Source organism: Anser cygnoides, chromosome 15, assembly GCF_040182565.1.
Source record: "Anser cygnoides isolate HZ-2024a breed goose chromosome 15, Taihu_goose_T2T_genome, whole genome shotgun sequence".
Taxonomy (NCBI): Eukaryota; Metazoa; Chordata; class Aves; order Anseriformes; family Anatidae; genus Anser; species Anser cygnoides.
In genome coordinates this window covers 7896095-7911482 of record NC_089887.1, presented here as the reverse complement: position 1 = coordinate 7911482, position 15388 = coordinate 7896095, and the positions used below count along the sequence as shown (strand labels likewise).

The window sequence follows — 15388 nt, the reverse complement described above, 5'->3', positions numbered from 1 at the left end:
TCCCGGCGTCTTTAGCGCATGCTCGCGGGCAGAGCGCAGCTCCCCCCCCTCGCCAGCTGCGCGCCGAGGGCGGGAAGGGCGCGTGCGCCGCGTGCTGCGTGATGACGCCGCGGGCCGGGAACGCACCGCCTCGGCGGGGCGGGCGCTGCCTGAGGGGAGCGGGGCCGGGCCGAGGGGGCCGGGCCGTGCGGCGGGATGCCGGGGCTGGTGGTGTTCGGGCGGCGCTGGGCCATCGGCAGCGACGACTTCGTCCTCCCGGGGGCCTTCGAGCTGTCCCTCCGCGTGCTGTGGTGAGGCTCCAGCACCGGCCCCCCGGTGCCCCGCGGGCTGCGGCCTGCGGGCGGTGCGCGGGGAGCGCGTTCGGGTGAGCGCCGGGTGTGTGCGCCCCGGGCCGGCCCCGCTCGGCGGTGCCCGGTCACGGCGCCGTGCTGAAGGGGCCGGGCTGAAGGGGCCGTGCTGCTGCCCGAGGTGTAGAGCGGCCGTACCGCCGTGCGGGTCGGCTCCCGGCGGGGTCGGCGCCGTGCAGCCCGACTTTCGGTAATTGTTGCCGCGTGTTCTTCGTTAGCTCCCACAGATCCCCGCACAACGACTCCCTTCCGTTACTCTGTGCTGTCACTGGGATGAAAGCTTCGTGGCGCTCGCTTTTCCCTTCCAGCTACAGCTTTCCTTATCTTACCTTCCGTAGGTGGATCGGAATCCTCGTGCTTTACGCCGTTCATAAAGGGCAGTTCAACTGTCCCGGAGGAGGATTACTGCACAGCTACCTGCTCGTCCTCCTCGTCCTTCTTGCTGCTATAATATGTGCATTATCTGCTCTTGTGTATGTCAGTATGCAAGGTAAAGAGTTAATAACAATGTCTTATATATATATCTAGTAAAATTTGAATATGTATGCGTTCTTCTAGTGTTGATATTTTAGGAAAAAATTTTAGGAAATTTTAGGAAAAAAAAACAAAAAATTAAGTACTTTAATGGTAGTCAAACTTAAATAACTGTCAGCATTAATATATACGTTAATATAATGCTAGCAAATATATATATTTGTTAATAGTATTTATTCTGTTAGTCAGAAATCTAAAATAATTAATGGGCACAATAATTTGGTATGGCTAACATTGATATGTTCATTGCCACCAGAGCATTTTAAAAATCTCTTCTACATTCACTGTTAGCACGTGACCTAGAACCGTGGAACCATAGAATGGTTGGGTTGGAAGGGACCTTAAAGCCCATCCAGTTGCACACCCTGCCACCCACCAGACCGGGTTGCCCAAATCCCATCCAGCCTGGCCTCGAACACCTCCAGGGATGGGGCATCCGCAGCCTCTCTGGGCAGCCTGTGCCAGTGCCTCACCACCCTCTGAGTGAAGAATTTCCTCCCAACCTCGAATCTAAATCTCCCCTATTTTAGTTTAAAACTATCCCTACTTGTCCTATCACTGTCTGCCTGTGTAAACAGTTGTTCTCCATCTTTTTTATAAGCCCTCTTTAAGTATTGAAAAGCTGCAGTAATGTCAGCCCAGAGCCTTCTCCTCTTCAGGCTGAACACCCCCAACTCCCTCAGCCTGCCGTCACAGGAGAGGTGCTCCAGCCCCTTTATCATCCTCACAACCCTTCTTCGGACCCGCTCTCACAGGTCCACATCGTTCCTTTGCTGGGGGCCCCAGAGCTGGATGGAATGCTGCTCAGTGTCTCTGACAGGAGTTTGTGGGAATTTATCCCAATCAATTCCTTACCTGAAGTATGATGTAAACTTTGCCTTGCGTAGGCATATTTAGTCACATCTTGCAAAAGTTCATTAGCTGCAATGGATTGCTTGTGGAAAAAAATACATAGGAAAGTGATCCCTATAAGTGTTGTAATAAAATTAACCCAGCAAATAACATTAAGTAGAACAGGAGTTAAAGCTTGAAGTGCACGGCTAAACAGAACTTCTAAAACTAGTTGACATAGCTAAACAGAACTTCTAAACTAGTGCAACTTCTAGTCATTTGTAGAAATGCTTCATTTTGGATTTAAAAAATGCTAGAAAAGTACTTTTTTCTTGGTGAGGCACCTCCTTACAAAGTAATGCCACAAAGATTAATCTGAAATCTGGAAATCTGTGGTCTCTGGAATGATAGAGGAGACCTCTCAATTTCTAATATATTGGTTCTCACAACACACTCTAATTAGAAGAGTATTTAAATTATTCAAGTGGAAAATTTTCTTTTCTCAGCCTCACTGATAGCTTTCCATTAGTTTGAAATAATTCGTAGTTTCAATTAAGTTTCTTACTTCCTGTACAGCTCAGAAAGTTATTTATGTAGGATTTTATGTACTTAAGATGCATTCGTAAGCTGTTCTTGTTCTAAATTCTCCCCCTTTTTTTCAGGAACAATTTCTAATCCAGGCCCAAGAAAATCGCTTCCCAAGCTACTTTATACTCGCCTACTTCTCTATTTGCCTGAATTCATCTGGGCTATTGTAGGAGCTGTGTGGGTGTCAGACAGCAGCTTGCAGTGCGAGAAGACTGTGATAAATGCCGTCCTGGGGACAGTTATTGCAAGGTAAAGGTGCCCTCCACTCTGCCACCCACAAATTAAGTTTGACAGTTCACGTGAAACAGAAAATAGTGCTTCTACTTGTTTTGTATGTGTTCAGTGAACGCTTTACTGGTAGATGAGGGCTTTTATATTTCTTATGAATTATTTTGTTTTTTTCACATTTTCTTTGTGAATGGAGAGAAGTTTTTTAGTCTAGACAAGCAGACTGAGTTCATGCCTTTCCTTAAATAACAGGCTTGAGTTTCCTGCCTTGCAAGAGTGCATTCGAGGGTGAAAGAAAGGAGGTGACGATCAGAAAGGGTAAGAAGGATAGATGGGAATGTAGAAAACCAGATAAAGGTGAAGAGAGGAGTGATTAGATCGCTTAACTGGTAGTGAAAAATGAAGCCTTTGTGTACCAGCGTTTCTATTTCCAAAGCGAGAAGGGCTGTGATTCTGAGTTTGGTGCCCTGGTGAAATGAGCCAACAGCCTTGTCCTTACGCCTAGTGGACTGAAAGCTCGACAACAACACGTGCACCTTTCTGACAGTAACAGATTGTGTTTGTGTGGTATTTCGTGCCTAACTTTGTTTTCTGTCTTTCAAGACTATAGTTCTATTTTCTTGCATATGTGTCAGAAATACCTGGTTTCATGGCCCTTTCGTCCTGCTTCCTTCTGTTTTGCAGCTGGGTTATCATCATCTTTACCATCATCGGAGTGCTAATCGTCTTTGATCCACTTGGAGGAAAAAAGACGTTTTACCTCACTGATGGTGTGAATCGGAACTTGGAAAGCAGCCAGTCAGGGCAATTGCTATTTAATGTGAAGAATACTGCCACCAGAGTCTGGGAAAAACGAATCAGGTTAATGTGTTGTTGTATTGTGCAAGATGATGACCATCGAGTGGCTTTTACAAGTATCGCAGAGCTTTTCCGCAACTACTTTTCAGTAAGATGGAAAGCTTTTTTAGTGTTCTTTCTTGACTAACTCTGAATTTCCAGATGTTGCTACATGTGCCTTTGTTCGGCCAGAGGTCTCTGCCTGAAATCAGGTTTTGAATATGCTAATTGCAAATTTAAAGGTGATTCTCACGCAGTGTATACAACTCTGATTTGTCTCTCCTATCACAAGTGTAAGGGCTGTGAGAAAACAGTATTTTCTCTTTAGGTATCTAGTCAGGAGAACAAGAGCGATTTTCTTTTCCTCAGTATGTGAAGATCCAGGCGTTTTGCCTCCTGACTGCAAGTAAGGAGTCATAACCATAGCAAAAAGTCAGACTACTTTCTGACTATTTAAACAAAAGAGCCCCGCAGTATGTTACGGCAGTCTTCCTGGTCTGAATGACTTCTGAGCAGACACGAGACTAGGCTGTGCACATGCAGGAAGTTGCTTTTTGGAAACAGAGAATGTAGACTCTGCAAGACTATGCAGACATAGTATTTTAGCTCAAATTTATGTCACCTACTGCTCAGCCGTGATTGAGTGTGGACTCTGAGCTGTGTTCATGATTTCAAGACGAGTAGTTCTTGTTTATTAAGCGGTACTAGTGCAGGCTGATTTACAGCTACAGCACACCCCGTGGTTTGTAGGGCAAAGGGTGTGAGTCTTACGGAGAGATTACTGTGCCAGGTAATTGAGTAAAAGCCGTTCAGTCCTCTCCCATGTAAAATCCGTCTTTCTTGTTCTCAGTATTCAATGAGTAGGAATAGCTGTATAGAGAAACATTTGTGTAGGGGCATAGAATGGTCAGTAACGTCTGGATCATTATTTGTAATCTGGCTGAGCAAGTCCTCTGTAGGTTATGTTGTTGAATTATAAAAATTGTGTGTAAAGTCATCATCAGTCTTACTGAAGAAAACATTCATTTTGTACTAAAGGTAGGGAGAGGATAGTTAGTTTTTATATAAACTGAAGAGAATAGAATGCCTCGTGCTTTTTCTTATGAAATTGTTTTGACAGATTGAGGTATGGGATGGTTTTAAGCATTCTTTCATTTCTTTGAACAGGACACTGATCTGGTGCCAAGTGACATAGCAGCTGGTCTGATTCTACTCCATCAAGAGCAAGATAAAATGGAAAGTTGTCCAAAAGAGCCTGAAGAAGTCCTCTGTCATTCTCCATCATCTCTTGTGGTAAGATAGGATTGTTGTAGCACTTGGTACCACCTTTTTTTTTTTTTTTTTTGACAAAATTAAACACTGCTATAAAAATTCACAATTCAACTTGTTAATAAACACAGTGAAAACATCATGATGAATTTGCAGTCAAAACATTTGTCTGGTTTTTGCATAAATACAACTTAAAAATGAGTGATTAGAAATTGATTATGAATCCAAACTGACACAGCTTTTGAAGACGCTAAGAGTAGGAGTTTTCAAAGGTACCTAATTTATGTTCCTGCGATATTTATCTTGAAAAGGGATATAAGTTGTCTTGGCTCTTTGAAAATTCCAGCTCTCAACGTGTATTCACTTACAGTAATAGTGCTTCTGTTCCACGGAATGTATGAACGGAGGGAATTAAGTACAAAAAAGAATCGTTTAAGGTCATTGTTGAAGAGACGTGAGCGAAGAGGAACAGAGAGAAAATTGTTTAGTAGTCTTTTAGTATTGTGGTCTGTCTAAATTCTGTCTGATACAAATGGCCAGAGCAGATAAGAAGGAAACCCAGCATTCTTTAAATGTGTGAAGATGATGGGTTACAGTTTGCTAAGTGATTTTTGCTACGGTAAAACATCTTTGTAAATTATTTTATCTTCTTTTAGTCTACGTTACACTGAAGTGTATAATTCTACTTCAACCAAAGCATTCCTATCAAGTTACTTTTGAAACCAGGCAAGGTGGAGTCATGCTTAAAACATCCATTCCAGAGAGACCTGCTATAGGCTCTTCAGCCATTCCTTTGAGCTTATCAGCATTGAGCTTATCGGTGTATAAGTATTGGAAGAAAAATAATTCAATGAGAGAGAGATTTTCAAGATTCTTGAGCTCTATAGCTGTGTAAATAAACACAGATTATTTTCCTGGAATACGAGTGGCTATTCTATGTTCCTTTTAGACCCTGCGGTATTCGTTTTGGGAAGTATTTCATCATGCCTTAATTTTCAGTAGTCTGTGTTGAGGTTTTATTCTGGGGTTACCTAACACACCCTTCTTCCTCTCCCTCCTCTTTCTTTCCCCATGTCCTCGCAGACTGATGGTTTGGACATTGAGCTGGAGAATGCTGCTCACTATATGCTGTTTGCTGCAGCTGCTTATGGCTGGCCCTACTACATATACACCAACCCATTTACTGCGCTCTGTAAGCTCAATGGTGACTGGTAGGTTGGATCACGAACACGTAACATTCCGTAAAAGCATATAGCTTTCTTTTATTTAACTAGTGTTAGCAGAAACAAAATAGTTTCAATAGCAGGTTCTTTGTTTCATTAGATTATATCACTCATGGGAGTAGATGAGCCTGACTGGTAGAGTTATCCTTCATAAATTCAATAGAAAAAAAAATTCAACATCTCTCCGCCCTCAGAACCAGGTTAGCTTTTGTTTCTTAAGAATAGTTTGTGATGGAGATAAAAATAATTTAGCAAAATGACAATGGAATTGGAGCTGATTGGAATTAAACCGAAGAAGTATTAGAGTTAAACCATGTTTTAAAATGAGGCTTTATAGAGCTGTCTGTTGGGTAAGTATGTGTAGAAATAAATGTATCAGCAGTTTTCCCAATCCGAAAAGGAATTAGGGAAAGTTCCTGTACCTCTAGCTTCCATTTTATTCCCTCTGACCCCTTTACTCAGAAAATCTTTTACAGTCAGTGTTGAAGTATGCATAAATGCATAATACTACGTGGGATTACCGCATAGTTAATTGACCACTGAGGTTTATGACTGCAACCATGGTTTTATTAATTAGTAACATGAAATTGTTTAATCTTCTGAAATATAAATCCCTTGGAAAAAAATCACGTAATACAATGGATAAAACATCAGAGAAGCCTGCTGCAGAGAATTTGTTTGAAATTTCCTTTTTGCTTGTTTCTATTTTCTGTCATTGGCCCCTAGTCTTAAGAATTCTATTCTTACTGCCTTGTTTGCTCTGCTGGTAGTCCTGTAACAATGGTGTGTTTGCCAGTCCTTTAGCTGAAAATGTATGGCATGCTGCTCGGGCAAAACCAGATTTGTGGGCAGAGGTAATATCTTGTACAGACTAATAGTAGTACTGGGGAAAAAAAAAAGGGAGAGAGAGCTTTTGATTCCTGGCAGAAATCATTCTGCAAATGTAATGAATTTGATTCCTGAAAGGAAACCTAAAAAATTTGACCATGAAAGTTTTTCTCTTCTGTGTTTGTTAGTTGCGGAAGTAGACCAACAGATTCTGATATAACGGGCAGTGATCGTCATAACTTTCACTTTGGATCCATCCTAAAAATAACAGGACTGCAGTACAGAGACTTCATTCATATCAGTTTTCATAACAAGGTAAACAATCTGGACAGGCATTCACCAAAAAAAGGTTAATGATTAAATCAGTGAAAGCAGGGGGTGAAGTTTCTAGTTTGCCTTCAACATTTATAAAGCACAAGATGCAAAACCAAATTAAAACAGGCCCTGAAACATGTTCTTCAGTTCTTTTTTTTTCGGTGTAAGGGAACAGTCACAAAACCATTGACATAAATCTGTCTCAGTATTGCAATAAAGGCACTTAATAATTTGATAACAAAACAATTCAGCTTCTTTCCATAATATAATAAAGAGTTCAATAAGGGAGCTTTCAAAAGGTGAGAACAAATGCTTACTTTTATAAAAAAAAAAAAAAAAAAAAGTTGGTATGTTTACTGAATACAGTTTTTCCCTCCAGATCTATGAGATTCCATTTTTTGTTGCTTTGGATCACAAAAAAGAAGCTATTGTGGTTGCTGTGAGAGGAACCTTGTCTTTTGAGGTATCATCCATCTGATATGTGTAATTGGCTTTATAGAACTGGGTGAACTCCTAGGATCTAGAGGAAATTGTTTTACAGTGGCACGTTTAAAAACAACCCACTCACATGTATGGGTCTTCCAGGCTTAAGGTGTAAACGCTCCTGTCCTTGTGGGTGATTTTCCCTGTGCCTCTGGAAAGGAGTGTGGAGGGAGGACAGTGGTCATTCTTTTTTACTGTGAGTGAGGGTGCATTCGCAACATGTGTTTACAGCTTGGAAATAGTTGCTGAAATCATAATCGTGATTGCTGTATATGATTGCCTGGGTGTTGTTTTGGTGTCAGTTGTGTTTGGCTGCTTACAAACTGGGAAGTCGGTGTGGTGATTGTTCCTGTGAGAAAGTTAAGCAGTACAGTGTGACCCGTGAGCCGTGAAGCCCTGCAGAGAGGTCTGACAAAAGCCGCTTTGTTTACAGGACATTCTCACTGATCTGTCAGCAGACTGTGAAGACTTGACACTGGAGGACGTTCTAGAGAACGGCTTTGTACATAAGGTGTGTGCAGTCTGTGGCTGTTTAGAATTTATCTCTGCAGTAGGAAAACGAAATACTTGGGATCCTGTAGTTAAACTCGAAGAGCGTTCTCCTAATGAGATGAATTGCACAAATTATTTCAGTGGCTTGCTTGTTGCATCAAATACTGTCTCTGGCACTGCAAGGTAGAACTTGTAATCCTGTTGACCAACCTCATGCCCTTACTAAGTATTCTGAAAGCTTTTTAGCCATTCTGCCCAAGACCACTTAGTTACAGTTCGCTGTCAGGAGCATGTTAAAAGAGAAGGTTGGTTTTGCAAACAGAAAGTTGTTTTAGTATAGCATTGTTTTTAAAGTACACATGTATCACACTTCAGATTAAATATTACCCTTCTAACTTTAAATGCTGTCTTGCAGGGAATAACTCAAGCTGCAAATTACATCTATCAAAAGCTAATAAATGATGGAATTTTAAACCAAGCTTTCACAATTGCTCCAGTAAGTTGCCCTCCAAATGACTTGGTTTGCCAGAGAAGTTACACCAAGCATTTTCTGTGTCTATGTTTCAGTCTTCTTTTTCTGTCTGTAGGAGTACAAACTTGTGATAGTTGGTCACAGTTTGGGTGGTGGAACAGCTTCTATATTGGCAATCATGCTAAGGAACTCTTTCCCAACATTAAAATGTTACGCCTTTTCTCCTCCAGGAGGACTTTTAAGGTAAGTGCGAGACTTCTGTTATTTGGTTCTGTATCTAAGATGTCAAGAACTTCAAGATAGTTGACAGATATGTTAGATGATGACTATGAGCTTGACTGTATTAAGTTTTTCTGTACATTCTCCAGTAGAATTATATTTGCTCCATTCTTAGTTACAGTTGAGTTCTTGGGGGAATGTATAAATGTTTCAGGAATAAAATGCTCTTGTAGTGTTATAATCAGCACCGAAATTGCTCTGTGTGCGAGTGGGTCTGAAGGCCTACTGAAGAACTGACTGCAAATGCTGCTGACCTTGCTACATACTGGTTTTATTATTGAATGACAGTGACCACAATAAAACTAAATTGTGCATATCTCTTCAGTGTATCTAAAGCGTGTCTTTTCTTTTAGCAAAACACTTGCAGATTACACTAAGCACTTCATTGTCTCAGTCATTCTTGGAAAGGACCTTGTTGCAAGGTGAGATGGAAGTATTTTTAAAGTGTTCTTTCAGAGATAAGTTAGATTACGTAAAATAGGAGGCTTTACTTTGTTCTATATGTGTTTGAACAGGTTAAGCATGCCCAACATGGAGGATTTAAAGAGGAGAATAGTGAGAATTGTGGCAAACTGCAACAGGCCTAAGGTAACTAAAAGCAGTTCATGGTTAAAAGTCGGTGGAATTGTCAGCTGTGTTAAGCCCCAGCTTTAATGAAGTGGCAGGTGGTGTGTGTATTTTTGTTTTAATGGTGGGAGTTCAGTTGTGTCTTGAAACAAATTGCCTTTTTAATTCAGTGACATTTGTGATAGTCTCTTATCCTAGAAGGCTGTCGTGTTGGACATCAAGGTTCAAGAACTGAAAGATAATAGTGTAGAACATCCAAGACCTGAAATGATCAGTTTGCTAGCTTTGCTGTTAAAGGAAACTAATTAAAAATAATTCAAAAAAAAAGATTACTTTCATTAATAACCATTTAGCATCAGGAAGTAAAGAAATTAGAGGTTTTATTTACATTTTTCCCTTCAGAATTAATTTGGAAGGCAAATATTTCTCCGTTATGGTGTTAATTGCTTACCTCTTTACTGTTGGTTAGAAACACAGTTTTGAAAGTGGTGGAACAGTGTTGTCAGGAAAAATGACACTGAAGTTATGGAGGAGAGATTTAAGGATTTAGAACAGCCATTTCTGTATATGTGAAGCTAAACGTGCTGTGTCCGCCAGATTTCCTTGTAGTCCCAGGATTAGAAGTAATGCACTATTTGGATGACATCACGAATATAGAATAAGTTAACGGACAGTTAGAAGACAAAGATGCAAGAAGACTTAAATCTGCACAGTAGAATCCACACAGAATAATCCCCCTGGTAAAGATTGTAATGTTTTACACAGCGTTACTGTTGTCTTGGGCTGGGTACTGGTGGAATACATATTACTGTGGGGAAAATTCAGTAAGGAGATTTTACCGAACAAGAAAGTTTTGGGGAGCGTGTGCATGCAGTCATTTTTAATCTTTAATTGTAGTTTCAGATCATGTGCATGCAAGCACACAAGTAGAATAAGTTATTCAAAGAGACACCAAGCCTCAGTTCAGCTGTTTTTCTTTCTGAATTCAGTACCAGATTTTGTTGCGTGGGTGTTGGTACGAAGTGTTTGGAGGAGATCCAGATAACTTCCCAACGGAGCTGGATGGTAGAAACCAAGATGCCCTGACCCAGCCTCTTCTAGCTGAGGAGAGTTTAATGGTTCATCGGTCCCCTTCGTACAATGCCCTTGATGGTGAATCACACTTACATTCACCGCCACAGTACCCTCATCTGTATCTTCCAGGGAAGATTATCCATATTGTAGAAGAATCCAGCTCTAAGAGGTAAGTGGAATAATGGGATTCATTACATTCATTATTAAATATTAATTATCTATTTTTATATATATTAATATATGTTCATTCAATAATGGTATTTGTTATTATATGTTCATTATATTTATTCATATATGTATATGTTCATTAATATTCACTGTGCTGTCTTCCTAAAATCTACTTTAAGCTGTTTCTCACTTTCAAAGTACATTTCCAGTTCAGCTTCTCATCTGCATCTCCAACAACCGTGTTTGGTTATTACACGTTAGCCAGCTTTTGTGGTGGTTTTGTTCGTTTCCTTGTTCTGCACCTCCCTGCTTATTACTGCTGCTTCTATCCCCTTTCATTCTGAAGCAGGAATAACAGCATCTGTAAAGCACAAGACCATCTTACAGAGCACTAAAAAAAAATCTCTAACTTACAGTTCTCTAACTTCCCAAAAGAGGGAAGAAAAGGGATGGGGAATTTTTTTTTCCTCCCATTCAGTAGATTAATAAGTATTTTATTTAAGTTTTCGTATAACCTTTAATGCTTAAAGATTTTAATACTGGCTTTATAAGTTAGATACTTCAACATCCGAGACCTGGCAGATTTTCTTGATGGCTGCTGTTCTGCTTTACTTTAGTGAGTTCACTTTTTTTCTCCTTCATTTACTCCACAGCACAGCAGTTAATCATGTTTTTTGTTTTTTTCTCAACTAGACTAGCACAGGAGAGCCCCATCATGTACTGTTCTGTAAAATAAAATCCTAAGTAGGTAGTATAGGCAGCATTAAATCTGGTGTCTGGCCTCCTACTGATGCCACTGTATGCCCCAAATTCGCTGTTACCTCTATGAATGTGTTGCTTAACCCCTCCTCGCTCTTTGCTCAGTGTTCTGTTCTTTGTGAGCAGGATTATTTGTTTGCACCTTAACAGGGATTGTGCCTTAATGGTGAAAGAAACTGTATTGCTTGGCTTAGCTCTGTCCTTAGGGCTGGTCAATAGTAGTATTCCCATCTGTTTCCCGAGGGCCAGCCCTGTTGCTCTTTAGAAGCCTGCCTTCCTGCAGTGAGGAGGGTCTTGTTGCTCCCTAAGCCATCTCCAGGTTGTTCAGAGCTTCAGGAGACTTCTTCCCGGCTTGGCATCATCACCCGTGACAGTCCAGTCTTTGTGTGTTTCAGGTTGTGCTCTTCAGATATTAAATACACGGCAAGCTGGTCAAACGAAACAGTCTTCAGCAGCATTTTAATAAGTCCCAAGATGATAACAGACCACATGCCAGATGTTGTGCTCAATGCGCTGAACAGTTTGTCTCAGGAACACGGATCTTGTATTTCTTGTCAGACACGGGAACTTAACACCAATGTCATATAACCATAGCTGGAAAGAGAGAGGTATGCTTTTGGTTTTTAAATGCAGGTTTCAAGTATTCACGATATATTCCACTTTCATATAGCAGTGGATTGCAGTACTTTTCTCTTACTGTGTATAATAAACCAGAGGTCTCAGTGGCCTTGTCTCTGCAGTGATCTCAAGCAGTGTTGATGGTTGAAGCGCGTATTTCGCTCTTATGCTGAAGCTTGCGCTTTTCCAAACATGGACGAGTAGGACAAGGCCTAGCCCAGCTGCTGTAAACTGTCACAAGAGAGCTGTGCCATCAACTGACTGCTGGGCTGACGTGAAGGCACGAGGCCAGCTCGGCCTGCTCCGCAGAGCAGCGCCCTGTCAGACCTTAAAAAAAAAAAATCCAGTTCTGCTTTGGAGCCGGTGCGCTGTGGTGTCCCGTTACCTGCCCCAGCAGAGCCTGGAGTTCGTGATAGAGCAGGTGCTGTAACGCAGCGCTGCAGCATGAGCTGGCTGCGTGTTTGTGCTGGCAGGAGGCAGGTAAGTAAGGGACCACTTGTAACCAAGCAGTAAGGGGGGTGGTGAAGGCATACTGCCTCTTTTAATTCAGTTTTGGTTTTGTTTTTTTTTTTTTTTTTTTAAACTCAAGCAGTTCTGGTTGCACTACTTTTCTTACAGATTGTGGTAATCCCTCATGGTGGTGGTGGGGTTGTGTTTAAGTGCTGCTTGGATGTGTGCAATATTCTTTGATCTACCTGGTTTTTGTATTTGTTGATCCACAGAACTACTTTTATTAGTTTGAAACTAAACTAATACTATAATTACTGAACAAGGAAAAAAAAAAATTGTTCTTGCTCTGTGTTCATCATGTTAGGCTCTAGCTTTGACTAATGAAAAGATCAATTTGTAATTCTGCCAAAAATTTAAAATATATATATATATATATTTGTATGGTAGAACTGATTTTAAAAAAAAAAAAGCTTCCTTGTTTCTCATGTGTACTACTTGAACAATTTTTTTTAAGACATTTCTTTCTTATTAAGTCGTTGCTAGAAATAAGTAACCATATGACATGGTTGAGAATGGCTGTGTTCTTGCTGTGATGCTTAATGTAGAGAAAAAATAAAATACATGCTAAAAACTTGTTTCTTATGTTCAGGTATTCTGGGTATAAGCCCCAGACTAATGGTTTCTAGCTGGTTATACAGCTTGATGCCCTTCACTCAGGTAAGTCACCAGCAGTAGTGCAGGTCCAGCACCTTGACCACTGCACAGGTGGTGGTGGTGCTGCTGTCAGCCTGCTGCAGCTTCACTCCTCCCCTCCCCTGGTGCACGATGAGCTCCAGGTGAGGGGGGGCTGGAGCACTGACGCATACAGCACAGCTCGATTTACAGCTAAAAGGCTAAACAAAGTTGCTTCCACCAGAGCCATCACTTTCAAAGCCTGTAAGATTTAGAAGAAAGTAAGTAATCATCACTTTTATTTGCATACAATAAGCTGAATGATGTATGTATGTGCTACATGCATTTTTTTCTGGTTGTCAGAATCTTTAAAAGATGGGAGCTAGTTACAACACTGATGCTGCACGGCCTCTGAAGAGCTGTTGTGCAGGCCTGCATTTAATTCTTGTACACAGCATCGAGAGGCCGTGGTTAGCACACACAACCCTGAGGAGACAGCGCCCCGAGCTGCCATTGGCCCAGGCAGCCTGCTGGGTCATGGTGTTACAGGAATGAGAACGTTGCTCAGAAACTCAAACACTACCATACGTGTGATTCAAGGATTTATTAAGTCATACATGCAAAACATACTGCTAATTGCATTAGCAAAAGATCAATGTAAAAACTTCACAATTTTGCAACTTTTAAGTTTTGCTTTAGTGGTTGAAAGGGTGTAGTTGAACATCGTATTCCTGCCAGTTCAGGCTGTACAGAACATTAGCACTAATTTACAGAACCTCACAGACCCAAGTTACCATTACTCAATCTATGCTGCACATGGACATGTAGGTGACAAAAACACTTGTCTGCATTAGTAATGTTACAGTGTTGGGGATAGCTGGCAAATAGTGATATTTGAGAAGGTTCATAGTTTACAGAGGTCTAAAATATAAAAATTACTAAACCGTGTAAAGCTGCTTCACATGATTTTTACACCTAGTTAATAGACTAAAAGCTCCTCAGAAAGCATATAACTTACTGGGTCAGAAATACCAGGAAAATAAGGAGGCTATGCTTAAACATTCTACTCTACTAAAAAAAAAAAGAAAAGCAAATTTCTATTATCAGAAAGGTTTTAAAATACAAGTTATATTGCTCAGTAAGAAGAAATTCTACAAGAAAAGCATTTACTACACAACTATTGTGGGAATGACTGTTCAAAGTTGTACCTAAATGAATGCCCTACTTGAAATTCAAAGGAATTTACCTATGAACACCAACCTCTCTTCCACTACTGCATGACTGGGAAAACGGTCACCGATTTTAACCTTAAATAAAGTCGCTTCAGTTTCAACTACTCTGGCAGTGTAGTGTAAGTTGATCTGTACAGTGTCAAAATACTGTCTGGCACTATCAGGTGATCCAATCCAATATTTCATTTATCCATCACAACACAATGCTGTCAAAAGGACTAGATACACTTCAGTAAGAATAGTTATTTATTTATTTTTTAAATCACAGCAGCAAGAACTAGATTGCAACCAAGCCCTTACCAATGATAAAGCATTTTACACTGTGACTCAAGGGTGTCAGTCATCGTCAATGACTTAGGTTTGATATACAATGCTATGCAATGACCCTGGTTGAGAAAACATTTAATAATAAAACACATCGGGCTGCAGTGTTTTGCTAATTATACGGTACTGTTACTGTGAAAAACTAGAAAGTGTTTCTGCATTTCCTAACAGAAATTAGAGTCATCTTCAAGAAGAATCTTTAAAAAACAGTTTAGTGCTTAGTGTTCGTAGCACAACAATGCAACTTAGTTCAGCAGATAGTTTGGCAACACTTAATTGAGCAAGAATAGGATTTTAAAAATAAGGCTTTATATAAGTTTGTCTTTTCAGGATTCTGCTTTTAGTAGAATGAAAAGTAACTTTCGTACATCAAACAAATGAAACCGTGAAATTGCTGATTGGTTCAAAATTTATGGAAGAGAACTAATTTATAACAGAAAGACTTGGCATTGAATGTGACTGCTCCATCGTTCTGAGCAAAGCACAGGGTTGGAGTGGGGCAGGGAAGGTAACATTTACAGCAGCAGACATTTTCTCTTCCTCTTCTTTACAGGAGGGGGGCAAAGAACTGCTCGGATAGCTTCATCAAACACTGTCTTGAGGCCTCGCTGTGTAAGTGCTGAGCATTCTAGGTATTTCACTGCACCTGTGGGAAGTGAGAGGGCAATTACAAAGCAGTTCTCCACAATTACAAAAAGCACTGCTGCTTAGTTAGCACCACCACAACAACAAAAAACCACAGGCATTTATTTTAATAAAGATGCAGTTTCTTCCACAGAATTTGACCAAGCCACCAGT

General features: G+C 40.7%; 2 protein-coding genes across 4 annotated transcripts in view; one reads left to right on the top strand and one right to left on the bottom strand.

Moving 5' to 3' along the window:
* Positions 1-105: 105 nt before the first annotated feature.
* DAGLB (diacylglycerol lipase beta) lies at positions 106-14123 on the top strand. The gene is made up of 15 exons (XM_048064676.2): positions 106-290; positions 686-837; positions 2375-2549; positions 3213-3474; positions 4533-4658; positions 5718-5845; positions 6874-7000; positions 7380-7463; positions 7917-7994; positions 8391-8471; positions 8563-8690; positions 9080-9148; positions 9242-9314; positions 10283-10536; positions 11690-14123. Exons 1-15 carry the CDS (start codon positions 196-198, stop codon positions 11880-11882), a joined length of 2025 nt encoding a protein of 674 aa, XP_047920633.1. The 5' UTR covers positions 106-195; the 3' UTR covers positions 11883-14123.
* RAC1 (Rac family small GTPase 1) overlaps positions 13624-15388 on the bottom strand; it is a 22958-nt gene continuing 21193 nt past the window's right edge. For all 3 annotated transcript variants that reach the window (XM_048064725.1, XM_048064728.2, XM_048064732.2), the window contains one exon: positions 13624-15236. In XM_048064725.1, coding sequence (XP_047920682.1) covers positions 15106-15236 — 131 coding nt within the window. In that variant the 3' untranslated portion in view covers positions 13624-15105. The remainder of the gene's footprint in view (positions 15237-15388) is intronic.